This window comes from Solanum pennellii, chromosome 3, assembly GCF_001406875.1.
Source record: "Solanum pennellii chromosome 3, SPENNV200".
In the NCBI taxonomy this organism is placed as follows: Eukaryota; Viridiplantae; Streptophyta; class Magnoliopsida; order Solanales; family Solanaceae; genus Solanum; species Solanum pennellii.
The window spans coordinates 70,331,897-70,354,618 of NC_028639.1; the positions used below are offsets into that span (position 1 = coordinate 70,331,897).

At 29.9% G+C, this 22,722-nt stretch overlaps 4 protein-coding genes and 1 long non-coding RNA gene across 5 annotated transcripts; 4 read left to right on the plus strand and 1 right to left on the minus strand.

The window, feature by feature from the left end:
• Positions 1-6,905: 6,905 nt before the first annotated feature.
• On the plus strand, positions 6,906-7,875 carry LOC107012624 (MAPK kinase substrate protein At1g80180). The gene has a single exon (XM_015212507.2). The coding sequence runs from the start codon at positions 7,124-7,126 to the stop codon at positions 7,493-7,495; it is 372 nt and encodes a 123-aa protein (XP_015067993.1). The 5' UTR covers positions 6,906-7,123; the 3' UTR covers positions 7,496-7,875.
• A 5,366-nt stretch (positions 7,876-13,241) lies between these two features.
• Positions 13,242-17,374, plus strand: LOC107012514 (probable polygalacturonase At1g80170). Its single transcript, XM_015212379.2, has 9 exons — positions 13,242-13,563; positions 14,388-14,519; positions 14,605-14,775; positions 14,859-14,879; positions 15,009-15,216; positions 15,731-15,812; positions 15,884-15,992; positions 16,151-16,267; positions 16,885-17,374. Exons 1-9 carry the CDS (start codon positions 13,324-13,326, stop codon positions 17,161-17,163), a joined length of 1,359 nt encoding a protein of 452 aa, XP_015067865.1. The 5' UTR covers positions 13,242-13,323; the 3' UTR covers positions 17,164-17,374.
• Positions 17,375-17,627: 253 nt separating this feature from the next.
• Positions 17,628-20,532, minus strand: LOC114076561. Its single transcript, XR_003577555.1, has 2 exons — positions 20,103-20,532; positions 17,628-18,137 (listed from the first exon to the last, which is right to left on the minus strand). It is a non-coding gene; the product is annotated as an uncharacterized LOC114076561 (long non-coding RNA).
• LOC107013882 (pathogen-associated molecular patterns-induced protein A70-like) lies at positions 19,605-20,116 on the plus strand. Its single transcript, XM_015213763.2, has one exon. It carries the CDS (start codon positions 19,674-19,676, stop codon positions 19,953-19,955), a length of 282 nt encoding a protein of 93 aa, XP_015069249.1. The 5' UTR covers positions 19,605-19,673; the 3' UTR covers positions 19,956-20,116.
• A 1,263-nt stretch (positions 20,533-21,795) lies between the features above and the next one.
• LOC107014101 lies at positions 21,796-22,479 on the plus strand. The gene has a single exon (XM_015213965.2). The coding sequence runs from the start codon at positions 22,048-22,050 to the stop codon at positions 22,300-22,302; it is 255 nt and encodes an 84-aa protein (XP_015069451.1). The 5' UTR covers positions 21,796-22,047; the 3' UTR covers positions 22,303-22,479.
• The last annotated feature ends 243 nt before the right edge of the window (positions 22,480-22,722 follow it).

Here is a 22,722-nt window from a genome sequence, read left to right on the forward strand (position 1 = left end):
TATATATATATATATATATATATATATATATATTTCAAACATTTAAATTTTAGTTATATATTGCTAAATTAGTCTAAATCATATAATTCTAAAATTAATCAAATTGAATTTCAAGAAGCTAAACATAACAATATTGATGTATAAGTTATAAGTAGCACAAGTTGGTAACCCTCATGATTATGATAACTCCATGTTTATTTCATTGTGATCGCTCATTATGTTGGTACTCTTTTAGTTTGTCTTCTTACTCATGATCTTTTTAGATTTGTTTTATTAGCTTTCGCATGCCAGCTATTTATTTCGATCTTAACACATTATTCTCCTTGTATACATATATTATTTTGTAAATAGCTTTATTTAAGAATATATTAATAATTTTGATATGAAATAGCTCATCAAATATTTTATACTAAACATATCGATAGTTTATTATTAGTTTTAGTACTTCAATCCAAATCGAATTCCTACTTTCTTTCCATGGTATCTTTGAGGGGCTTGGCTTTTACTAGGCACTTGATGATGACAAGGCAACAATTTTTTAGCCATCAATTAAATAAGGCAAAAGGCAAAAGGCAAAAATAGCAACTTGAATCTTCACAACAAATGGCTAATGATAATGAATGTTTGATGATGTGATGATTAAATGCTTTGACATTGATGCGTAACGTGGGGTGCTTTTGAGTGTGTTTATAGACTTTGAATCTCTCTCACCGAATTCAAAAGCCTAATCATACAGCAATTAACAAATGAGAAAATTAAAGCTTGTTTAGTTTACTAATTCTTTTTTAATTTCCGAATATTTATCATATGAAGCCAAGCGTAACAAGTACAACAAATATTTTGAGACGGAAAATTAATAATTGAGCTGAGAGAGAGCGGGGGCAGGCTTGAATTTTTCACTGAGAAACTTACATAAATATGTTATAATAAAAAAATATTTACCATTTATAGCAGTATTGACCACTTTTAATTCATTTATAATACAAGTTTAATACATATTACAAAGAATAATTTATTATTCACATATAATAAAAGTTTTAATGATAAATAATACATTTACCACACATTTTAATACACATACAATACAATGTGACTATCTTTTTTACCAATCAAACATAATATATTTCAAAAACAATTATAATTCAAACATATTACATACATAATTCACTTTTATTACATATTACACATTTATCACAAATTGATATAAATAATAAAAAATAAAAAATATTACTAAAATTAATAATTATTTTTTAAAATATATCAATTTATATAATTTTTCCTTTTTTCACCCGTATATTGACTTCTTCTATACTTTGACATAAATAAACATTAGAAAGATGAAAATAAATTAAGTTGCCATGTTTGAAAGGAACACGCAAATTTCTACGTAACGTTGATGGTGACGAGGCCCAATTGGCTATGGTTTTAGTGACTTTTGATTAATGGAAAAGTCCACATGCACTTGAATACTCCTCCCAACAAATGTTGTAGGCCACCTCTTAATTGGCATAATTTTTTTTTTTAATCTAATGATGTGGACGTGTGAATAATCGGAAAGGATTAAAAATATAAAAAAGACAGAATCATTATTTTGTAAAATTGAAACCAAATTAACAGAGTTTTCTGATTAATCAACATTTTGCAATCACAGGACAGGATGTGTGTTTACTTATTTAAATTTTATAAATTTAAATATGAATTTATGTATTTAATAAATTAAAATTGAAATTAAATTAAAGAAGATATTTTAAATATTAGGTCAATTAAATAAGTTGTGTTCTAAGAATTTTATTTAAATAACAGTAATAAATTGTGAAGTAGCTAGAACCCATAAATTGGATAGACGGGCAATTAATATGTTGAGCCTTACATAGCTTAATTTACCAAACCCTATGGTCTCAAGTCATTCTGTTCCAAGTACAATTAAGTGTGTGTTGACTTTTTTATTTTTTTATTTTTGTCAGATCAATTTTTATAACTCAGTTGGTATATCATTTGAATTTTCATTTTATTTATGAGTTTGAATTTACACTTTATAGTTCTCACCTCCAACCCCCAATTTTTTCTTAAATAATTAAATTATTTTAAATAAATATTGATCGAGTTGAAAAGTTAATATAAATGACATTCTCTGATTGAATTGCTGAAGATTAGATATTTTTTGATAATAATTTCATATCATAATGAATAATAATAATAATAACATTTTTTCTCACAAACAGGTTGTTGAGCACATAGAAAATAATGATATATATACAAATTTATTTTTATATTGTAAAAATTGAAAGATTATTTTCAGCACATCTATAACATATATTGGAATATAAATCAAATAGATTTGAAATTAATTTCTTGAGTACATTTAAAAACAGACTGATTTTACAAATAGTAACATTCATAAATTTTAGAGCTAAAAAACAATTTATTAGCCACAAATGCAACCAATAGAAAACAACAATTATGTCGATAATGGAAACAATCGAAGGAATTATTACACTTTTATCCAAACGTAGCCGTATTTTGCAAATTTCTGCAATTTGACCAAAATCATTTAGGCCATGAAGAAAATAAATAAGAGACAACAGAAAAAATCATTAAACAAAGGAAGAAACAGACAATTTGGCAGAAGCACAGAGGTATATTATTTTTCAGATTCCTATAGTCACAGACTTTTATTTTCATTCATTAATTTATTGATATCAAATAGTCACAGAGTTTCAGTCAAAAGGAAACCAGAGAGTCAGAAATAAAATATGTAAATTGAAGTATTAAACAAAGCTTGAATTCATAATTAAATGTAAAAAAAAAAAGATCAACACATCTATATATATATATATATATAAATATCTATATATATATATATATATAAATGAGGATCATAGAGGAGGTGATGTGGCACCTCTCTATGACCTCCATTCATTTTTCTTATTTTTCTTCTTTTACTTGACATTTTTTCTTATTTTTTTCAATTATTTTTTCTTATAAACTTATACCTCTTTAATTATATAAATTCTATTCTTAAATTAGTATTAATTATATTCATATCCCTCAAACCTTTCATATTCATAACCTCTTCAACCTTTCATATTCATAACTTCTAATTATTTAATGTGAAAGGTTATATTAACACTATAAAATCACACTAAAATTGTATATTATTTTGTAATCATCTTTGGGTAGAGAATTAGTGGAAGAAATGTTACAATATTTGTAAGCTTTGAGGTGCATTATTTTTTCAAATATTATTTCATATATTACTTTTAATTAGCAAGTAAGGCTAATATGTCATCATATTTTTATTTCTTCTAGATAAATTATTTTGTTTTGTTATCTTTGAGATTTATTTTATGACTATAATGTATTTGTTATTATTTTTCTTGACTCTTGTATATAGGATGAAACGATAACATCAAGCATGAAGATTAGTGGATTTTGAGTTATATATATCGATTATTTGTCCAAAATGATTATGTAGGAGAATTTATGATTAAATGTAATTTTCCTTATTCTTTATGAGATATAATATTTTATTTTGTTAACTTTGAGATTCATTTTAGGACTAATAATTTATTTGTTATTATTTTTCTTGACTCTTGTATATAGAATGAAATGAAAACATTTAGAGATGGAGATTAATGGATTTTGAGTTATATAGTGATTATTCTTTATTTTTTTAGGTCCTTAAGAAATAATGTTTCTATTATATTATTTCCTTTTGAATTATTTATGTTTTGTCAAAAATGATTATATGTGTTTAAATAATTTTCTCCTTATTCTTTATCCTTTTCTTCTTTTGGTAGATAATTTTTTAACTTTTAATCAGATTTGCCGATTATAGAAGATATATCTATAATGAAAATGGTTAGACATTCTTGCATAATTTGAGTTTACAAGGAAAAATAATTTGATATGTCTAATCTAATTACAACTCTTTCTTTGTTGAATCATACATTTGATATTATTTGTTTATGTTCATGAAGATAGAAATCCTGAGTTTTTTTTAAAAAAACATCTAAGTTATTCTCCTTAGACCTCTATATGATTCTTAGAAAATTTAACTATATATAATGATAACACCTTCAAAAATAATTATTTGTTTAGGTAAATTCATCTCTCACTTTTTTATTGATAATATTAGTTTATTGTGTTTGTGGCTTATAATATTTAAAACATAGAAGTAGAAATCGATATTGAGGGTGGGCATAAACACCGGAAAACCGAAACACCGAACCGAACCGAATTTTTTCTGAATTTCGATTTCGTTATTTCGGTTTTCGATTCGATTTTCGATACGTATTACTTTGATTTTTGGTATTTCGGTATAAACCGAAATATTATACTATAATTTATATTATATTTATGTTATATTAATTAATAATTATTAATGTTAAATAATCTTTTAAAAAAAGAAAAAAGAATGTGAAACCCTATGTAATGTCCCTATTCCTAATTTAATTTTTAATATTCATCTGCAGCCTCCTCTTCCCCTTGCAGACAACAACTCTTCCTCTTCCTCTTTCAGGCAGCAGCAGCAGCTGCCGCCAGCAAAAAAAAAAAAAACTAAAATTGTAAAGTTTAAAAATCAAACAAAAAAATTGTAAAGTTTAAAATTTTAAAAAGCTCACTAAGCAGGCCCATTAAAAAAAACAAATAAAAAAACCAAATCGAATTAATAAAAACCGAACCGAAATATTTTGATTTGGTATTCGGTACACAATTTACAAGAACCAAAAATCGAAAAAACACGAAACCGAATCGAAATGCCGAATGTCCAACCCTAATCGATATGCTACTTAAAGAAATATGTATATATACTTTTATAATCCGGTGAAACAATTTTTATTAACAAAAATGATAGAACATAAGAATGTAAAGTTAATTTATTGTTTTTAAAATACACATGGTTTTATTAATAAAATATTTGTCTCAATAACTGTAATATTTACTTATAATAAAATATTTGTCTCAATAACTGTAATTTGTTTGTTTTTCATTTTCTATAATTAATGTTCTTTATTAGTGTAATAATGTACAAATATTACTCTTATTATGTTACAAAAGTTCAAAGTCATATTATTAATCCTCTTAATTACTGTGACTTTTTATTCTTAGGAATTTATTATGTTAAATGTAATATTTATTTAAAATGTGAAATATATTTTTTAATTTTTTGTGTTTAAGCCAAACAAAATTAAAAGAAATAGGAATAGTGTATGTGTCATTTTCTTGAATCTTTTTTTGTAGTTAATTCTCTCTTTTGTTCTCTTTTATGTTATTTTTAAATTTTATATTTTTTCCCAATATAAGTTATCCCAAAAATAATTGGATATCTAAACCTAAGTATAATGATAATAATAATAATAATAATAATAATAATAATAATAATAATAATAATAATAATAAGTATGAAATTTAACTAATTAAGATTTTTAAACTTTTTTTATTTAAAATTTAATTATTAACAAGTTATTAATACAAATATTAAATTAATCTAATATTGTACAATAAAAATAATTAAAACATGTGATGATTGGGTCATGACGAGGACAAGTAATAGTAATTGTGGATAATGATTTATAATAGTGTTGGCTAACTATATAGTTATGAATACTAACTATTAATAGCAATCTGAGTTATACATGGCCAAAAAATTATACTAAGAATATAATTTATCAAATTACAAATAAGCATAAAAGAACGATTAGATTTCAAGTTTACATAAATATATATAAATTATACTAAGAAAATCTCAAATAAAAAAAAATGATCACAAGTTTACATTTAAGTAGTTCTAATATTACCCAATTCTTATTACCTTCCCTTTTTCTCTATAAAATTTATTTCTAATATTTAACTTTTTGAAGTTCACATATATTGATTTCTTAATAAATTTCATATTTAATCTAAATATTTTTCATAATTTCTCTTCTATAAAACTATGTGATTAACAAAAAATTCTTTTTATTAAAGTAATTATTGATATTAAATATGTAATTTTATTTTAATCTTTTTCATAACCGCGCAAAGCGCGGCTAAGTACACTAGTGCCTTATTAAGCACTAGCTCCGTAAACTATAGTTGTGATGCACAGGAGGAAAATTTTTGAAAAATTTCATACCTATTTACTTGTTCACTTCTTTTATTTTTATCGTTTTTAATCACTGATTCATTTTAATAAATCAAAAAAATAATTTTTAATTAATTATTTAAAAAAAACAAAACAATTTATCCACTTTATAATTAATAAAAATAAATTAATAGTTTATATTAACTATTATTTTTTATAGATATATTAAAATAAAAAAAAATAACGAGGGAGTATCATTAATCGGGTAAAAGAAAAAATGCTTAATAAAAAATTACATCTAATAAATTCATTACGAGGGAGTTGCCGATCGGCCGACTACCTTCAACCGCCCGTGAGCTAAGCATAAAGTTTAATTTTGAAACATGAATAAATAATTTTAAAAGTGATTTATGAAGTGTACATTTTTTTTTTATTTTTTTCAGATGTAAATTTATTTATTCATGTCTCAAAATTAAATTTTTTTTTACCTTATTCACGAGTATGAAATGAATATTTAAATAAAAAAATGTATTAACTTTATATGTCATCCGTTAAAATTTATGTGATATAAAATTTAGGAAAAAAAACAAAGATTTATAAATTATGCGATAAATTTTTATATAACTCTAAGTCATTTTAATTAAAAAATAAATAAATATTTTAAGATAAAATATATTCATACTGATCTTATATTTAAATCATAATTTATCTATTTGGAATGATTTGATTCGCTATTAAAATTATTCCAAATATAGATTTATATTTTATTTGTGGTTAAATGTATAAATTTATTCTTATCTTTTATCTTTATCTTATATTCCATAAACCAAATTATAGTGAATGAAAAATCTAAATTAGCTAACGCTTTACTAGTTTTAAAGCATTGGTCCCATTCCTATCGTCCAATTCTATAAATACGGCGCTGGTACAGAAACATGTGAGAAAAAGTCCATCCACAATAGCCAGGGCCTCCATACTTGTTCTCACACTTCAAAAAGGATCTACACTATAGAAATAAAGAAGAAAAATTTCAATTTTGATCATTGTCTGTATACGATGGCTGGATTACAGAGATCGGCGACATCGTTCCGGCGACAAGGCTCATCAGGACTAGTATGGGATGACAAATTAGTGACAGCATCAGGTGAATTGATTCAGCTTGGAAATCCACGAGGAGAAACTACTATTAAAATTGATAGAGAAAGAGAAGAAAAGCCTAAATTGGAAGCGTCGGTGCCTGATAAGGCTTCATCAAAACCGGCTGGATCCATGGAGAGGAGCCGATCTAATCGCGGTTTTCGAACCGGTAAGGTGTCACCGGCGATTGAACCGCCTTCTCCTAAAGTATCTGCATGTGGATTCTGTAGCGCTTTTGGGAAGAATGATAAATCTAACCGCCGACCTAAATCCGGTAAGCGTAAGATGTAATATTATTCCGGTGAAATTGGGATTAGGTCAGAATTGGATGGCGCAATTAACGTTCATCTCAATAAGGATGAGGTGTGAGAATTTTGGTGCTAGAAGACAACTGTACTACTTGTTTTTATGCATTTTTGGCTTTTTCTCTGCCTTCTTTAGGTTCTGCAGGGGACAATTTCTTCCAGTGTCTTACTTTTCCTGATTGCCTGATAATCTATGTGCATAAGCTTTAGCTTTTTACCTTTTTCGTTAAGCCGCAATGAATCATTTCTCGTTGTACAAAGTTGAATCTGAAATTGGGACCTCTCTTGCTTTATCTTCTGATTATGTGAATTTGAGTATATCTCATGTTTATCTTCTGTATGCTAGTATGCTTATTGTATACACTATTTCTCTCTCCCCATATATTATACTATGTATAGTTGTATTCGTTACTCCTCCCTTCATTGAGTTTTGATTTTCAATTTTGGGAGCTTGTTGATTCTGTCTTCCTGAAATTTGAATTAAAAAATTACTGTATTTGTTTTTGAAGATAGACACCGAATCTAGATGATATTCAGTTTGGAACTCCTCATTAGGTGGACCAAATTTTTACCAAATCAATACACATTCCTAATATGATCAATTCCGTGAGGTGAAGAAAATAGTCAAAAACTGGTAAGAAATTGAAGGGGAAGTCGCCATTATGATAGCGTACAATCACTACTCTCTGACTCTGCATTTATTGATGGTTCCTATTACGCCGAATATGTTATTGTTGACTTGTTGATAGTCACAAGGTCTTCAATTTTATTTTTTGCATAGGCAAAGGAAAAACTAAATAACTTCATCGTCTGTGTTGAAGTTGATGCTTAGGTAGCAATTATCCTATTAATCAAAATGTGCTAAGCTAAACTAGAGTTTTAGGGTCATAAAAACGCTAGAGCTTTTTCCCGAATACGCCGTAATTGTGAAAGACGTTTTCCTACCCCCATTGCGGCAAATCACATGCCACATGCTGATGCTAAAAGTGAAAAAAAAAATAAAAAATACTTGACTGCACGAAAACATTATCTAAGTTTATACTTCCTTAATCATGGTATATTTTAATTTAATTTGTTTGTTTACATCAATTAATTTATCACTTAATTATTGCTAATTAGGATGATTTGATACACGTTACGGTTTTGAGAATTAAGTGCTACTATATGGTGTCCTCTCGTTAATGTACATGATTTGTTGCTGATGATTCAGTAATCAATTGATTATTACGTCCTCCTATGTTAAGCTCAATATTCCTCACATGTGCGCCGGACACTTAGCCCGACAGACTGTTCCAGCAGAACCGTGAATAATGATTAGAACAAGGGAACAATTCCTACCTCTAACAAATTCTTTTTCTTCAAATATCACTTTATTATAAATAAAAATAATTTAATGTTAAAATTCTATTCGTACTTTTAAAGAAATGACAACCACACAAGTAGCTAAATATTGTGTTAAAACCAGCTATTTCAAAATAAGTTTTCTTAAAAAAAAAATGTGCAATGCCTATAAAATAGGAGAGAAGGGGTAATAAATCAAAAGATATACGAATGAACATAGGAGAATAATTTTATTAGAAAATACTAGTAACATTTTAGAACTCTTTTTTTTTTTTAAATCATATCCTCTGCTTGATTTAAAAAAAAAATCAAAAAACAGGAGCATGTGTCGAACTCACGCATGGGACACCTTATCTTTATTCAATCAATAAATCATTGCATATTGCCTTGAGAGAAACATTTCCTTGAGCCGATAACTCGGAATGGAGGTGGTCATGGAAATGACCAATTCATGAACATGAAACTGCAGAGAAAGTCTCAGAACTTCCTCATCATTGGGATTTTAAATATAGCAGCCACAAAATATATGGCTAACATTCATGAATTTGACCCACATATTAGTATTTTGTTAGTGGTCCTCATGGTCCTGCAGTTTGAAGTTCTACTTTCGTTTCATCATAATTTATTTTCCATCTGTTTGGCATGCAATTTTGGTTACGCGTATTAACAATTTTGATGAAGAATAACTAACAATTCTTTTCTCAATAAATTGGTGAAAAGATGAATGGTCAAGTAGGACGTCATTTTGCAACAGAGAAAATCAAGCCAAATACAATAAGCATTTAACAAAAAAGTGTCAAAGTAGGAATTTCATATAATTCTTATTTAGCAATGTCAACCAACCTAAGCAATAAGCTAATAAGAATATCTACGGGTGTTAAATAGGCGGGTCGGTTTGAAATTTGAGATATTAAAATAGGTTGAAATAGAAATTGGGTTGGGTCTTGACTCGTCCAAGTTTTATTTGGGTTCAAATGGGCTAAAAAACGAGTTAGGTCTTGATCCACCTAATTTAATTCGATTAATGTCAATAAATTAATATATTAATATTTAATTGTTATAATTACAATTTGAGTTTCCGCTCAAGAATTTTGTTAAAATGTAACAAATGGATAGATAAATCCTAAGAAATGTTAAATAGATAATAAAAACCTTAATACAAGAACCTATTTTAATAAAAAACTTTAAAACGAATTGAAATTGAAGATTAAATTAAGCTTAATTAAGAACTTTTTTTAAATAAATTTAACTTAAATGAGTTGAAATTAAATCGCATTTAAATTATCTTTAACCTAACTCTTAAAATTCTGAGCAAATAAAACGAATAACCTATGTTTGGATTATTTTTGACGCCCCTGAGCATATCATCTTAGAGGTGTAAGAAATTTTCTGAGCTAAAAGACAAATGTATTATATTTGCTTTGCTTTGTTCTGTCAGATTTTGTTCCTTCGGATCCAGAGGGCATAGTCTATTTAGGTCTCTTGCTTTTCTTGGACGCTGGGTAATCCTTGTGTGTACGCACTGTATTATTATTATTATTATTATTTCAAAAAAAATCTTTTTATTCCATCTTCTTGAGCTGCTTAGAATCAATTTTCAATGAGCGATGATCCAATCTGAAATTAAGAATATTTTTGATTTATCTTCTTATAAGTGATATGTTTAATTTGTTTCCCAAACTCAATTCGCACACTTTTTCTTTAAGTACATTTTTTGTTTGATTTTTATTTAATTGACTTGTTGAAAATTGAATTAGTCAGCTGAAGAGAGAATAATTATTAAAGATCATATAAGTAGATTAAGAACTTTTAAATTTATTGATGGGACTTCAACACACCAATATTTAAAACTTGAACAATATAAGACGGACCCCCAACATCTAGAATTTGTCTGTGATATCATATGATAATGAAGTGAATATTTAATTTCAAAAGTTAGCTCTATTGCTCAAAATCATATAAGGTGACCAAGGACTTTTGGATGTGAGACTACAACAAGTTGAGACCAAATTTAGACAACAGAAAGATTACTTTTGGGTGTATCCTTGGGTGAATTATATTTCACCAAACCTATAAGTATATTCCTTTCGAGGCTGGCATTTGACAGGATCAATCTCAAGAAGTGAAGTTAACATAAAAAAAAAGAAGTGAAGATTAGTAAGAAAGGGAAACTTCATCAATATATAGCATACAATCACTGCTCTATTATTCTTGCAGCCCTGCTTTGATTTTTTTTTATTGTTTTGTTGAGTCGAGGTCTATTAGACAAACCTCTCTAACTCATAAAGTAGTGGTAAGGTCTATACATCCTATCCCAAATTCCATTTATGCGATTACACTACGTATACCTGTGGTGTGTGTGGGGTAAAATTAAATAGAGAATTTTTATGGCCCACATTTGTTTGTAAAAGACAGGGGAGACCAAAGAGTGCTGCAATTATGAAAGATTACATTTGTGTACCCAATCTGTGTCATCACATGCTACAAAAACAAAATTGGTGCACCATGCACGCAGCCCTCTCGTTTCCCATATATTTAATATCTATGTTCTTAGAAGAGCCACTGGTGCTGAGAACATTTCATAGCAAAGAAACATCCTGTTCGCTAAGTAGAGAGCATGTTTCAATCTCAAGCATGGGAATGCTTACCTCTTTAATAGTACTTTTTTTTTGCCTCATGTGTACCTTAAATATAAAAACATACGAACATGGAATGGAGCTCTTGTAATTCATTGACAATTCGTGAACATGGAAGTGCTGTGAATATCTCAACATCACATATTCCTCCGAGATCTAACATGTAGGACTGACGGCTGACATGCATATATTGGGGCCGCAAACACATTTACAGATCATGCAATTGCATTATGTTCCCCCATTGAAGACCTTACTTGATCTCATCATGTCAGATCTTTATTCTCTGTCCTTCATTTGTTTGACATCCAAATCTGGTTTAATTTGCATACTCAGTACCAGTTAACTTGGTCATCACCATTGTTGCATTTGAACTATGTGATTGAATGTTTTCTGTTGCTCTTCAAGCAGCTGATCAGCTCAAGTGCAGGTGTGACAATCTCACTGATTTTTTCATCGATGTGGAAATTCTTTTTCATTTGGGTGGCGGTGAGATTCGATCTCAGGACTTTTGCCTGCTCTGATACCATGTTGAAGTGCATGATCATCTTATTTAAAAGCTTAAGCTATTAAGGAGAGCACATTTTTATTATTTAATTGAATTTTCAAAAAGTAATAACGAGGAAGCACAATCACAAAAGTAAGGTTGTACAAATTACTACGAATCTCAGTTTTCTTAACAAGAATAAATCCTTGTTTTTATAGATTCAGAAAAGCGTAAGATATCAGGTATAATTCACAACGAGGAATCTTTTTTTTTTGTTCCATTTGCCAATTATGCGAAATGGCTCATGCTCAATTATAATTAAAGGGATTATATACTTCTATCCGTAGATTATTGATTAACTTCTTTTTTATCCTTATTCTACATGACTCAAGTCTCAACATATTTTTAATCAAAATACTCATAAGTTTTTGTATTCTTTTATGTAGAAAAACATATTGTATTTTACTATTTATTAAATTATAATACCATCAAACATTAAGTAATAACTTTAACATATATCATATATAATTAAATAGTGAAATAATTTACAAATATGGCGAATTTATAGATATTTTCTAGTAGAGAGATTAAAAATGTAAAATTTAATTAATTAAAAGGCCGTTTGATAGTTGATTTGAATTGTGCATACACTAAATTTTATATAAGTAATACCACATTGGGTATTTGATTAGGACTTAGGAGTTGAGTTACTTAAGCATTATATTCCTACAATGTTTAATTCGTTATTAGAAAACTCACATATCTAATATGTGTAATGCTAAGTGGTTAGAATATTTGACTAGAAAATCAAAAAGTCTATAAATTTTTTTATTTAAACTAAACTATTTTTTAGTTAAAATGTATTAAAGTTAAAAAAATAAAAATATTAAAAAAATAAAATAAATTCACATAGATAAAATATTAATCTGACCGAAAGAATTTTTCCATTCATAATTTCTAATTACTAATTCACGAATTACTAAGTGCTTGTATAATTTTAATCAATCACGAACCACCTTTAAATCTAAATTTGTTACTATCAACTAAGGGCCAGTAAAAAAATTAAGTAGTGTATAGTTTATATCGATTCCCACCTGGAAAAAATGACATGATTATACGCTTTTCGAAATCATTTTTTGAGTCTGTTTAGATGAAGTTTATTTTAAGTGTAAATTTAAGGCTAAAACTTTTCAAATTAAAAGTTAAAAGTACATCTATTTATGTAATTTTCTCTCATTAAATAGGCTTGTGACTTATGATGCCTTTTTTTTTGGGAAAAATGTAGCCGACAGTGATTTTGACCTTGTCTAGTACTACTCTGTTAAGTTACAAAGTGCTTCCCACTAATGGAAAATGGGGGAGATGGCATCCTCCTTCATTTCTTCCTTTAATTTCTCGTCCTATTCCAAATCTGTTGCTCTGTTTCTGTCACTCTACAGTCTCTATTTCCTCTTGATTTCTGCAAATGTAAGTGGATTTGAGTCACTCTTACAGCTACTTCCAGCATCTGCTTCTTTGAGGACCAAATCGGAATCCCTTTTTCGAGTCAGCGATTTTGGAGCTACCGGAGATGGGATTACCGATGACACTAAGGTGAATCCCCTTTATTCCGCTAAAGGTCCCTTAATTTTATCGGCATTCACTACATGATTATGTGCTTCATTTAAGAGCCGGTGAAAAATATTTATTTTCTTATTTGTTCATTGCGGATCTTCTCGGTCTATCGGAAATAACCTCTCCACATATACATTACCCTCCCTATACCCCATTTATGAGATTATGCTGGTTATATTGTTGTTGGTTTGGTTCATTGTGCATATCGATCAAAAATCAAAATAGTTATATTTTTCATGCGAAACCTTCAAAGGGAAGAGAACCAATGACCAATAACCAACTCTTTATTATTTCTCAATGAATGAGAGATAAAGATGCACCAATAAATCCTGTTTAGATAGGTTGGTAAAAAGAACTAATCTTAGAATGTTAAGGATGTGCAACCGCTGCAGCCAGGTCCACAAACGTAACAAAAAGTTTGTTATTGAAAGGATGATTTACTCATTCCTTTTATACTGTAGTAAGATTGATACATTAAATAAAAAAAAAAAAATTAGAAAAGGTTTTGAAGAAGTATAGAGCATATATTTTTTTATGGTAATGGGAAACTAAGCAAAAAACTTCTTGATTTGCTTGACTTTGTTCAACAACAACATAACTAGTGAAATCCCACTAAGTGGGGTTTGAGGAGGTTAGAGTGTACATAGTCCTTACCATTACCTTGTGGAGGTAGTGAAATTTTTTGGTCCTTATTGTTTTGTGAGCTAAAATTTTTTGAGACTTTTTTTATGAAGATGGATCACCAGAATGAGAAATACTTAGCTTAGTTAAGAAGTTTCTTTTTTTTTTTTTTGTGCTTTCAGTCTTTTAAAGATGTTTGGGATATGGCCTGCTCGTCACCATCACATGTAAAGATTGTTATCCCTGCTGGTTATTCTTTCTTAGTTCGACAAATTAATTTTGCTGGTCCTTGCCGGTCAAAGGTGTCTATACGGGTGAGTGCCTAATTGAGATATTGCATCTTGTCTAACTCTTTATTCCACGAAATGGTATTCAGGTGTCTTTTTCGATATACACAAGATTGCAGGTACTATTTTAGCACCAAAGGATCCTGAAGTCTGGGATGACTTGAATCCACGAAAATGGATCTATTTCTTTAAAGTAAAACACCTGACAGTAGAAGGAGGAGGAATTATAGATGGTATGGGCCAGGAGTGGTGGGCTCGGTCATGCAAGGTCAACAGAACAAATGTAATTCTCTTCGCCATTGTTAACATCGTGCTTTATGTTACTCTTTCACATAATGAAATTGATGTTTCTTTTTATTTTGCTAGCCTTGTCATCATGCACCAACGGTCAGTTCTGCCTTTCCCTCTATGTGATTTTAATTTTGACTTATACATTAGATATCGACTTTCTTTCAGGAAAAAGAATTTTATCTGATGCTGATCTTCCTTGTGGTTCATTAATTAATCGGAGTGCAGGCTTTAACTTTCCACAAATGCAACAACCTGAAAGTCAAGAACATACAGATTTTTAATAGTCAACAAATGCATTTAGCATTTACTGGTTGCAAACATGTTACAATATCACAACTCGTAGTCAAAGCCCCAGGTGATAGCCCTAACACTGATGCAATCCACATAAGTTCATCTACACAGGTCAATGTCAAGGATTGCATTATTGGCACAGGTTAGTTGATCTTTAGTCATTGCAATTGGAGAGACAGATCATCTGATCACTATTTGCCATTATCGTTGTTTCTGGTTGTAACTTTGCTCAATATGGCTTGGATTACAATCTAATGAATACAATGAATGTTTTAGGTGATAAATTCGGATTTATGGTTCCAATAATGCATTTTATGGGACATAGCTATGTGTTTGCGGAGGTCAAATATAAGGATTGTCTAGGGGATCTGAAATAGTGGACTAGTAGTTGTAGTTCAATTATGGTTAGTATGTGAAGTCTTTGGATACAAAAAGCCGGTAAAATGTATAAAACCAACTCTTCTTTACGCCAGTTTTATTGATACTCGGTTAGTTTCTTCTTTTTAAGTTTTTCTCGCTATTGCTGGATACTCCAGTTGAGGCAATTTCATCATCAAACAATGCATTGATTTTGTATGATCAAGGATACTGTATTCACATTCGAGACCCTATCTTATATTTCATTATCTTTTGACTAACGAAGAAACTGAATACAGGAGATGACTGCATATCTATTGTCGGCAATTCATCACGGATCAAAGTCAAAGACATTGTGTGTGGGCCAGGCCATGGTATAAGGTAGAACACTTTTCTGTTTTGTTGAAGTTATGTATAAGATGAAGTTTTTAATTAGTTCCCTGTTCTTTTAGCATTGGAAGCTTGGGAAAGTCAAATTCATTTTCTCAGGTTTACAATGTTCATGTTAATGGAGCATCTATTTCCAACACTGAGAACGGGGTTAGAATAAAGACTTGGCAGGTAATCTTGTTTCCATATGCGCATCAGATGAATCTTCAAAACCTCGACACCATTTTTGGTGATCATTCTGCATTATGTTTCATCTCTAAAATATAAATTTGCTACCTATGGTTGCATATCCTAATCGTGTTGTTGGTTTCCCCTTAATGCTTCTTCAGGGTGGTTCTGGGTTTGTCAAAAAGGTTTCTTTCGAGAATGTTTGGATGGAAAATGTCTCAAATCCTATCATAATCGACCAATATTATTGTGATTCTACGAAACCTTGTTCAAACAAGGTATGTTTTGTACTCCATTTCTTGATTCTCAGTTCAAATTCAGCTTCTTTCACTGTTCTATAAATTGGTTGTGTGGAAAAGAGTTCATTCTTGCATGTCCGTTCTGCATTTTAGCTAGGTATTTAGGTGAGCCTTTCTTAGCCAAGGCCATTTCTGTATTGAGCTTATGACAAAGGTCTATTGACAAAGTAAATTGTTGGCCTACTAGTGAATTAGTGAAGGTAGAGACATCCATGATGGAGTTATTGCTTGAGAACTACGTGAATATATGATACCCCTCCGTTTCAATTTGTCTGTTTTAAATTGAACTTTCTGCATGACATGGACCACCAGATTAAAGAACATTTTAGTACATTCCACATATGAATACCACAAGTTTGAAAAGTCCTATTTGTTTTCTTAAACTATGTGCCAAGTAAAAACCAGACAAAGAAATTGGAATGAATCTGATTAGCTCTGTATGAAACTCTTCTCTGATAATTACTTGTTACTTCTGGACAAAATGAAATTAGTAATTCATTGCTCAGCATCTAGTTAGAAGAAATAGACCATCAATAGTATTCCATGTTTGTGTGAATGTGTGGGCTAAAACTAAGTGTAACTGTGGACTTGCGCAGACTTCAAACATTCACATTGACAACATATCCTTTATGGGTATTAAAGGAACTTCAGCTACAGAAAGGGCAGTAACACTAGCCTGCAGCGACAGCTTCCCCTGCAGAAGGTTGTACTTGGAAGATATTCAACTTACTTCACCTTCTGGGGATCCTACAACATTTTTTTGCTGGCAGGCATATGGCACAACCTCAGGTTTAAATTATCCCCCTCCTTGCTTTCCTTGTAATGACGGCATTCTTCAGCCAAAATTTTTATCTAACTGGAGTCAATCGATATGATGTCTTCTATTGTAATTGTACAAATGTCTCCACCATATATCAGTCGAAAGCTGCTAAATTCATTGTCATTGATATTCATTTTCCTGAGCAAAGCTAGTTAACTTATCAAGTGGAACAGTTTGGTCCATGACGTACTGATGAGTAGCTTGTCCAAGTACTAATGTTTATGGTAGAAAATCTGAGTGTTGATTAATGGATTGTTATTGCTTCATTCATCTCTAAATAAAGTGCTTGTTCCTTTTCATGAATCTTCATGAAAAGAGAGAGTACGCTATCTAAGTAATTGGATGACAAAACAGGAAATGCTTCGTACATGTATGTATGCTGTGAAGTTGATGCATCTCGATTTACTGATATTGCTAGATCAGATAAGTATTTTTTTATTAGTAAATGTCCTTGAAACGATAAACGCTGTGAGACTTAGGAAGTATCGCTATGGTCTTTCTGCAGAATAATTACATCCGTTTGTAGATTTTTGTTTCGGGTTTTATCTTAATCATCTCCGCTGGAAAACTATATTACAATGTAATATACTGTATGAATCTCGTGTTACTTTATGCGTTCACTTCTTTATATTTTGAATCGCTACACTGAAAATCTTTGCTCTGTTACCATGCGTTCCTTTCATTGAAATAATACATATCATTGTTTAAGAACTACCACAAAATATTAGAATCACGACCTTCTGGAGAAAAAAAAAATATCGAGTTGGGCTCTAGAAACTTCGTTTGGAATATGGCCAAACCTATACTTTTTAGAGTTTGAAACATATGAAGGTTGCTGAAAGAAAATTGGTAGAACACCGCAAGTGATAAAATGGAATCCCAAAATTAGGTATATTTAAGTTGAAAGTTGAAAAATGAGAGGGGCACCGGCATAGCGCCCATGCAGGCTCTATTGAATGTCAAAGTCAAAATCACATGTGCTGACACGTTACTTGCCCATGCCATATGATTTGAGTAATAATTTGCTACCTACAAAGCAACAGTTAGGCATTTATTTAGGTATAGTAATAAACTAAAAAGATGCCATGCCGCTATTCAATGGACGTGTATCCCCTTTCTTTCTTCTTAGATTCCTTTAAATCTGTTAATAGTCGCAACAGCACGTGGAAATTCTGTCAGCTACGATACTATGTTGAAGTGCATAATCATATCATTTAAAAAATTAATTTATCAGAGAAAGTACATTTTTATTATTTAATTGCATTTTCAATGATAATATAATGAATTCGATGTAGAATAAAAATCAAAATAATTAGCATTGCACATGAAAGTGACAACCTTGAATCGCCAGAAATGGCGACCAAACATGGGACCTTTCGGTTTTAATCCATTGCTTATGCCACAATTTTTTCAAACTACGCGGCTTAAGAAACGCATTCGTGTGGGGAATTTAAACTACCTACAACCATTTTAATAGGCGGCTCTTCTCCATCTAAGTATTTACTAATTTTATGTCTATCTTGCCTATTTTAATTATTTTCATTTTTCTCACGTAGTTATCTGATTAAAATTTCATTTTGTCCTATTAATTAGTTTGATAATATTAAACGTATCATTAGTGACAATTTGACACCATACATCTAGCTGGGCCTTTTATCATCTCCTGTTAACCAAGTGGGGGAAGAAAAAAGGACCCCTTCAATTATAATAATTGTTATTTTTTGCTTGTTTCTACCACGTGATAAATAATTATCAAGTGCATATTTACTGAGCTTACCTAATTCCTTGGCACACTTTCTTTTAACTAAAACAGCGGGGTGATTTGGTATCTGGTTTAGAGGTGAGTTCTGTAAATAATAAATTTCACATAAGCAGAGGTGGAGTCAGAATTTTTGATAAGGGGGTTCAAAATCTGAAGAAATAGACATACGAAATAGTCGAGGGGGTTTGACATCTACTATATACCTAAAAAGTTATTTTAACCATATAAAAATAATATAATTTTTCGTCGAAGGGGGAATCGAATAAACCTCCTAAACATACCGTGGCTCCGCCACTGCACACAAATAATAATAATAATATAATACTATAATTGATAGCTGGTTCGTAGGTAAGTTATTAATATATAGACCAAAGTATTATCTTTAAATATTCACTCCACTAACACATACATAAATCATGAGATAATTTAATCTATCAATAACTTAATCCTAAGTAAATAATTCATACTTAAAATAACCAACAATACAAAAAAATTCTCAAAACTAATTTATATAGTACTACTTTTAAGACACTGATTTAACTATGATTTATTTCTTCAAAACAAAAACAATTATTAGGTAGCTTACCGGCGTGGATAAAGGACCAAAAAAGTAGATGGGAATCATATTCCAAACTTTATCACTCATAATTATTAATTACGAATCATAGAAGAGGAAAAGTCGTATCTCCTATATTGGCGTCTACCTATAAATATGGGTATCCAAATAGCCGATAGAAGCAGAGCATTATCAACTCTTAAGTGTTTTTTCTTTCAGAACAGAGCAAAAAATTAAGGTTTAAAAAATGAGTAGTTCCTTGAATCCCCGTTACTACCACACAGCAAAAGTTGAACAAATTGAGAAAAAAACAGAAAGACCAATGGAGTATTTCACCAGAGATATACAGAGGCCTAATTCTACGAATATGAGGAAGCCGGCGGCAGCGCCAAAGAAGCTGGAGAGCAAGCCATCGGAAGACATTAATGAAAGCGCAGAGAATTTCATAAAGAAGTTTAAACAACAGCTGCTTCTTCAGAGGCTTGAGTCCATAGAGAACTATGAGCAAATGCTTAAGAGGGGAACATAACGACCTCTGTTTCATTATTTCTTTTCTCAATTTTTCGCGTGTGTGATGTATGAATTGTTTCATTGTATTGCTATATGTGTATTGTGTGTGTGGTCAATTAGTAATTCATAATTAAAAATAACTTTTATATATAAAAAAAAATATTACTGGATCTGTTGAAATTTGCCTTCTTGTTGCCGTGCTTTACTCTGTTGAGATGTATAAATCTTCACCCTCAGTGCATTTGCTTGATTTATTCATACATAAAATGACTCATTTCAAAAACCATATGGATATGGTAGATATATCCTTCTTCTCAAACAGGATCGCGATTGAGCTGTATGTATTTATACAGATTGCCCCTCGAGGTATTATCTATCCAAGACCTAATTTGTTCGGCATAACTTTCAAGTTTTTGAATCTTCCGAAATTAAACTTTTACATCGCTTCACCTAAATTCCATAAGAATTAAGTTTATGCAGCATAGTATGTATTTTTCAAAATTTATTTAGTATTTAGAAATTAGAATTGAACTTTTTGAGACATGTTCTTTTATCCTTTTTATATGAAAAAAAATCTGATAACTATTTTGTTGGATTTTATTTACCCCGATTTCTTACCATAAAAAGGTTATCTTTTTAGAAAAAAGTTTTGAATTGACTAATTATTTTTCTTATAGGAAAATGTTTAGGATTCTATAAATAGAGGCATGTTCCTTCTAACTTAATTAGCATTCACAATGTAGTCTTAAAGACTTTGAGAGTTTTGGTTAGGGGGAGAATTTATGGGTCACAAGCTTGATACGTTATCACTTGTGTGTACCTCTCATGTATTGTGAGTGAATTTGGTTGAGGTTGTTTCCCTCTGTATTTTGTACTCTCATATTTATAGTGGATTGCTCATCTCCTTTGTGGACGTAGAGCAATTGATGGAACCACGTTAAATCTTTGTGTTTTTTGATATATTTCTCGTTGTCTTCTTATTCGTGATTTTTCGAGGTTTACATTACTAGCTTTCGCGTTACACTTGCTTATTTACTGTTCTAACATATTTTTCCTATGTCGTTACCTGGTTAAAATTTAATTATGTCCTATTTAGATTGATAATAATATTAAACATATCATGTGTGACAATTTGACACTACATATCTAGTTGGACCTTTTATCATCTACTGTTAGCTATGTGGAAAGAAAGGACCCCTCTAATTATAATTACCTTATTTTTTTGGTTTGTTCCTATCACGTGATAAATGATAATCAAGCGCTTAATATAAAAGCTTACCTAATTTCATGACACGTTTTTTTCCTCCAAAAATACTCAGGATCACTTGGTATCTATCTGATTTAGAGTCTGAGTTATAAAAATATTATATTCTACCTAAGTAATATTATGATTGGTAACATATTGGATTGTATATTAGAATTCATATGACTAATATATTGCATAAATTAAGAGGAAATTTTATGTATTATTTTGTACAATAGAAGAAATAAAATAGTATTTGCATAACTAATTTATTTACAATACGATAGAATAAATTATAAATTTTCTCATAATTAATTTGTATATTATAAATATTGACATAATTTTTTAAAGATTTATGAACAGTGAAGAAGAAAATGAAGAAGAAGAATACAGAAACAATATTTTTGTTATTCCAAAAACTTAGTCTAGTTACATTATAGAGCTTCTCTTTCTAATAGTTATGATATCTTAATCACATTTAATTATTCTAATAGACTTCCAATTACTAATAACTAAATAAATAATTAATGAAAAGTAAGTTAGTTACACTATAACATTGATTTAGAAATCACCTATAAGAACCAAGTTCACACATTTGAATTTGGTTCATTCTTCTCATTCTCAACACTTTCACATTCTAAAAACGATCCTAATTTAACTATGAATATTTCTTTAAAAATTAAGTAAATGGGAATCATATTCCCCACTTTCACAATCATAATTATTAATTACGAATCATATAACAGGAAAAGTTGGATCTCTTATATTGGCGTCTACCTATAAATATGGCTATCCAAAAAGCCGATAGGAGCAGAGCATTATCAACTCAAGTGTTTTTTTAGAGCAGAGCAGAAATTAAGCTAAAAAAATGACCAGTTCCTTGAATTCCCTTTACTACCGCACAACCAAAGTCGAAGAAATTGAGAAAAAAACAGAAAGGCCGATGGAGTATTTCACCAGAGAGATACAGAAGCCTAATTCTACAAATATGAAGAAGCCGGCGGCGGCGCCAAAGAAGCTGGAAAGCAAGCCATCGGAAGATATCAATGAAAGTGCGGAAAATTTCATAAAGAAGTTTAAGAAACATCTGCTTCTTCAGAGAGTTGAGTCCATGGAGAATTAAAATGCTTAAGAGGGGAACATAAGGAGCTCTGTTTTTTTCCCTCAATATTTCGTATGTATTATTTATGAATTGTTTCGTTGTATTGCTATAGGTGTGTGTGGTCATCTATGTCAATCAGTAAGTCATAATTTTAAATAACTTGTAATATATGAAAAATTATTATTGGGTTTTTTGAAATTTGCCTTCTTGTTCCCCGTCCTTTACTGCGTGTTTAATTTTTGTAGTGCTGCTTCAGAGATGCATATTTTTCACCATAATTTACTTTCATTGGTAGTTTGGTACTAAGAGTGAAAGGTCTTTCAAAAAGAGGTACTCCTTAGTTCTTTCAATATTTTATGCAAACACATTCTTCTTTTTGGAGCCAAAAGTCCATAAGGTGTACTCTCTGATTTAAAAAATGTCACTTACTTTGTTTGTAAC

What these genes read in the sequence shown, in the direction of transcription:
- LOC107014101 (XM_015213965.2), top strand. Translation starts at nt 22,048, where the DNA reads ATGACCAGTTCCTTGAATTCCCTTTACTACCGCACAACCAAAGTCGAA.
- LOC107012514 (XM_015212379.2), top strand. Translation starts at nt 13,324, where the DNA reads ATGGGGGAGATGGCATCCTCCTTCATTTCTTCCTTTAATTTCTCGTCC. An exon ending in GGTCAAAGGTGTCTATACGG is followed by an intron (nt 14,520 to 14,604) that starts GTGAGTGCCTAA and finishes GATATACACAAG; the next exon opens with ATTGCAGGTACTATTTTAGC. An exon ending in CGAAACCTTGTTCAAACAAG is followed by an intron (nt 16,268 to 16,884) that starts GTATGTTTTGTA and finishes GGACTTGCGCAG; the next exon opens with ACTTCAAACATTCACATTGA.
- LOC107012624 (XM_015212507.2), top strand. Translation starts at nt 7,124, where the DNA reads ATGGCTGGATTACAGAGATCGGCGACATCGTTCCGGCGACAAGGCTCA.
- LOC107013882 (XM_015213763.2), top strand. Translation starts at nt 19,674, where the DNA reads ATGAGTAGTTCCTTGAATCCCCGTTACTACCACACAGCAAAAGTTGAA.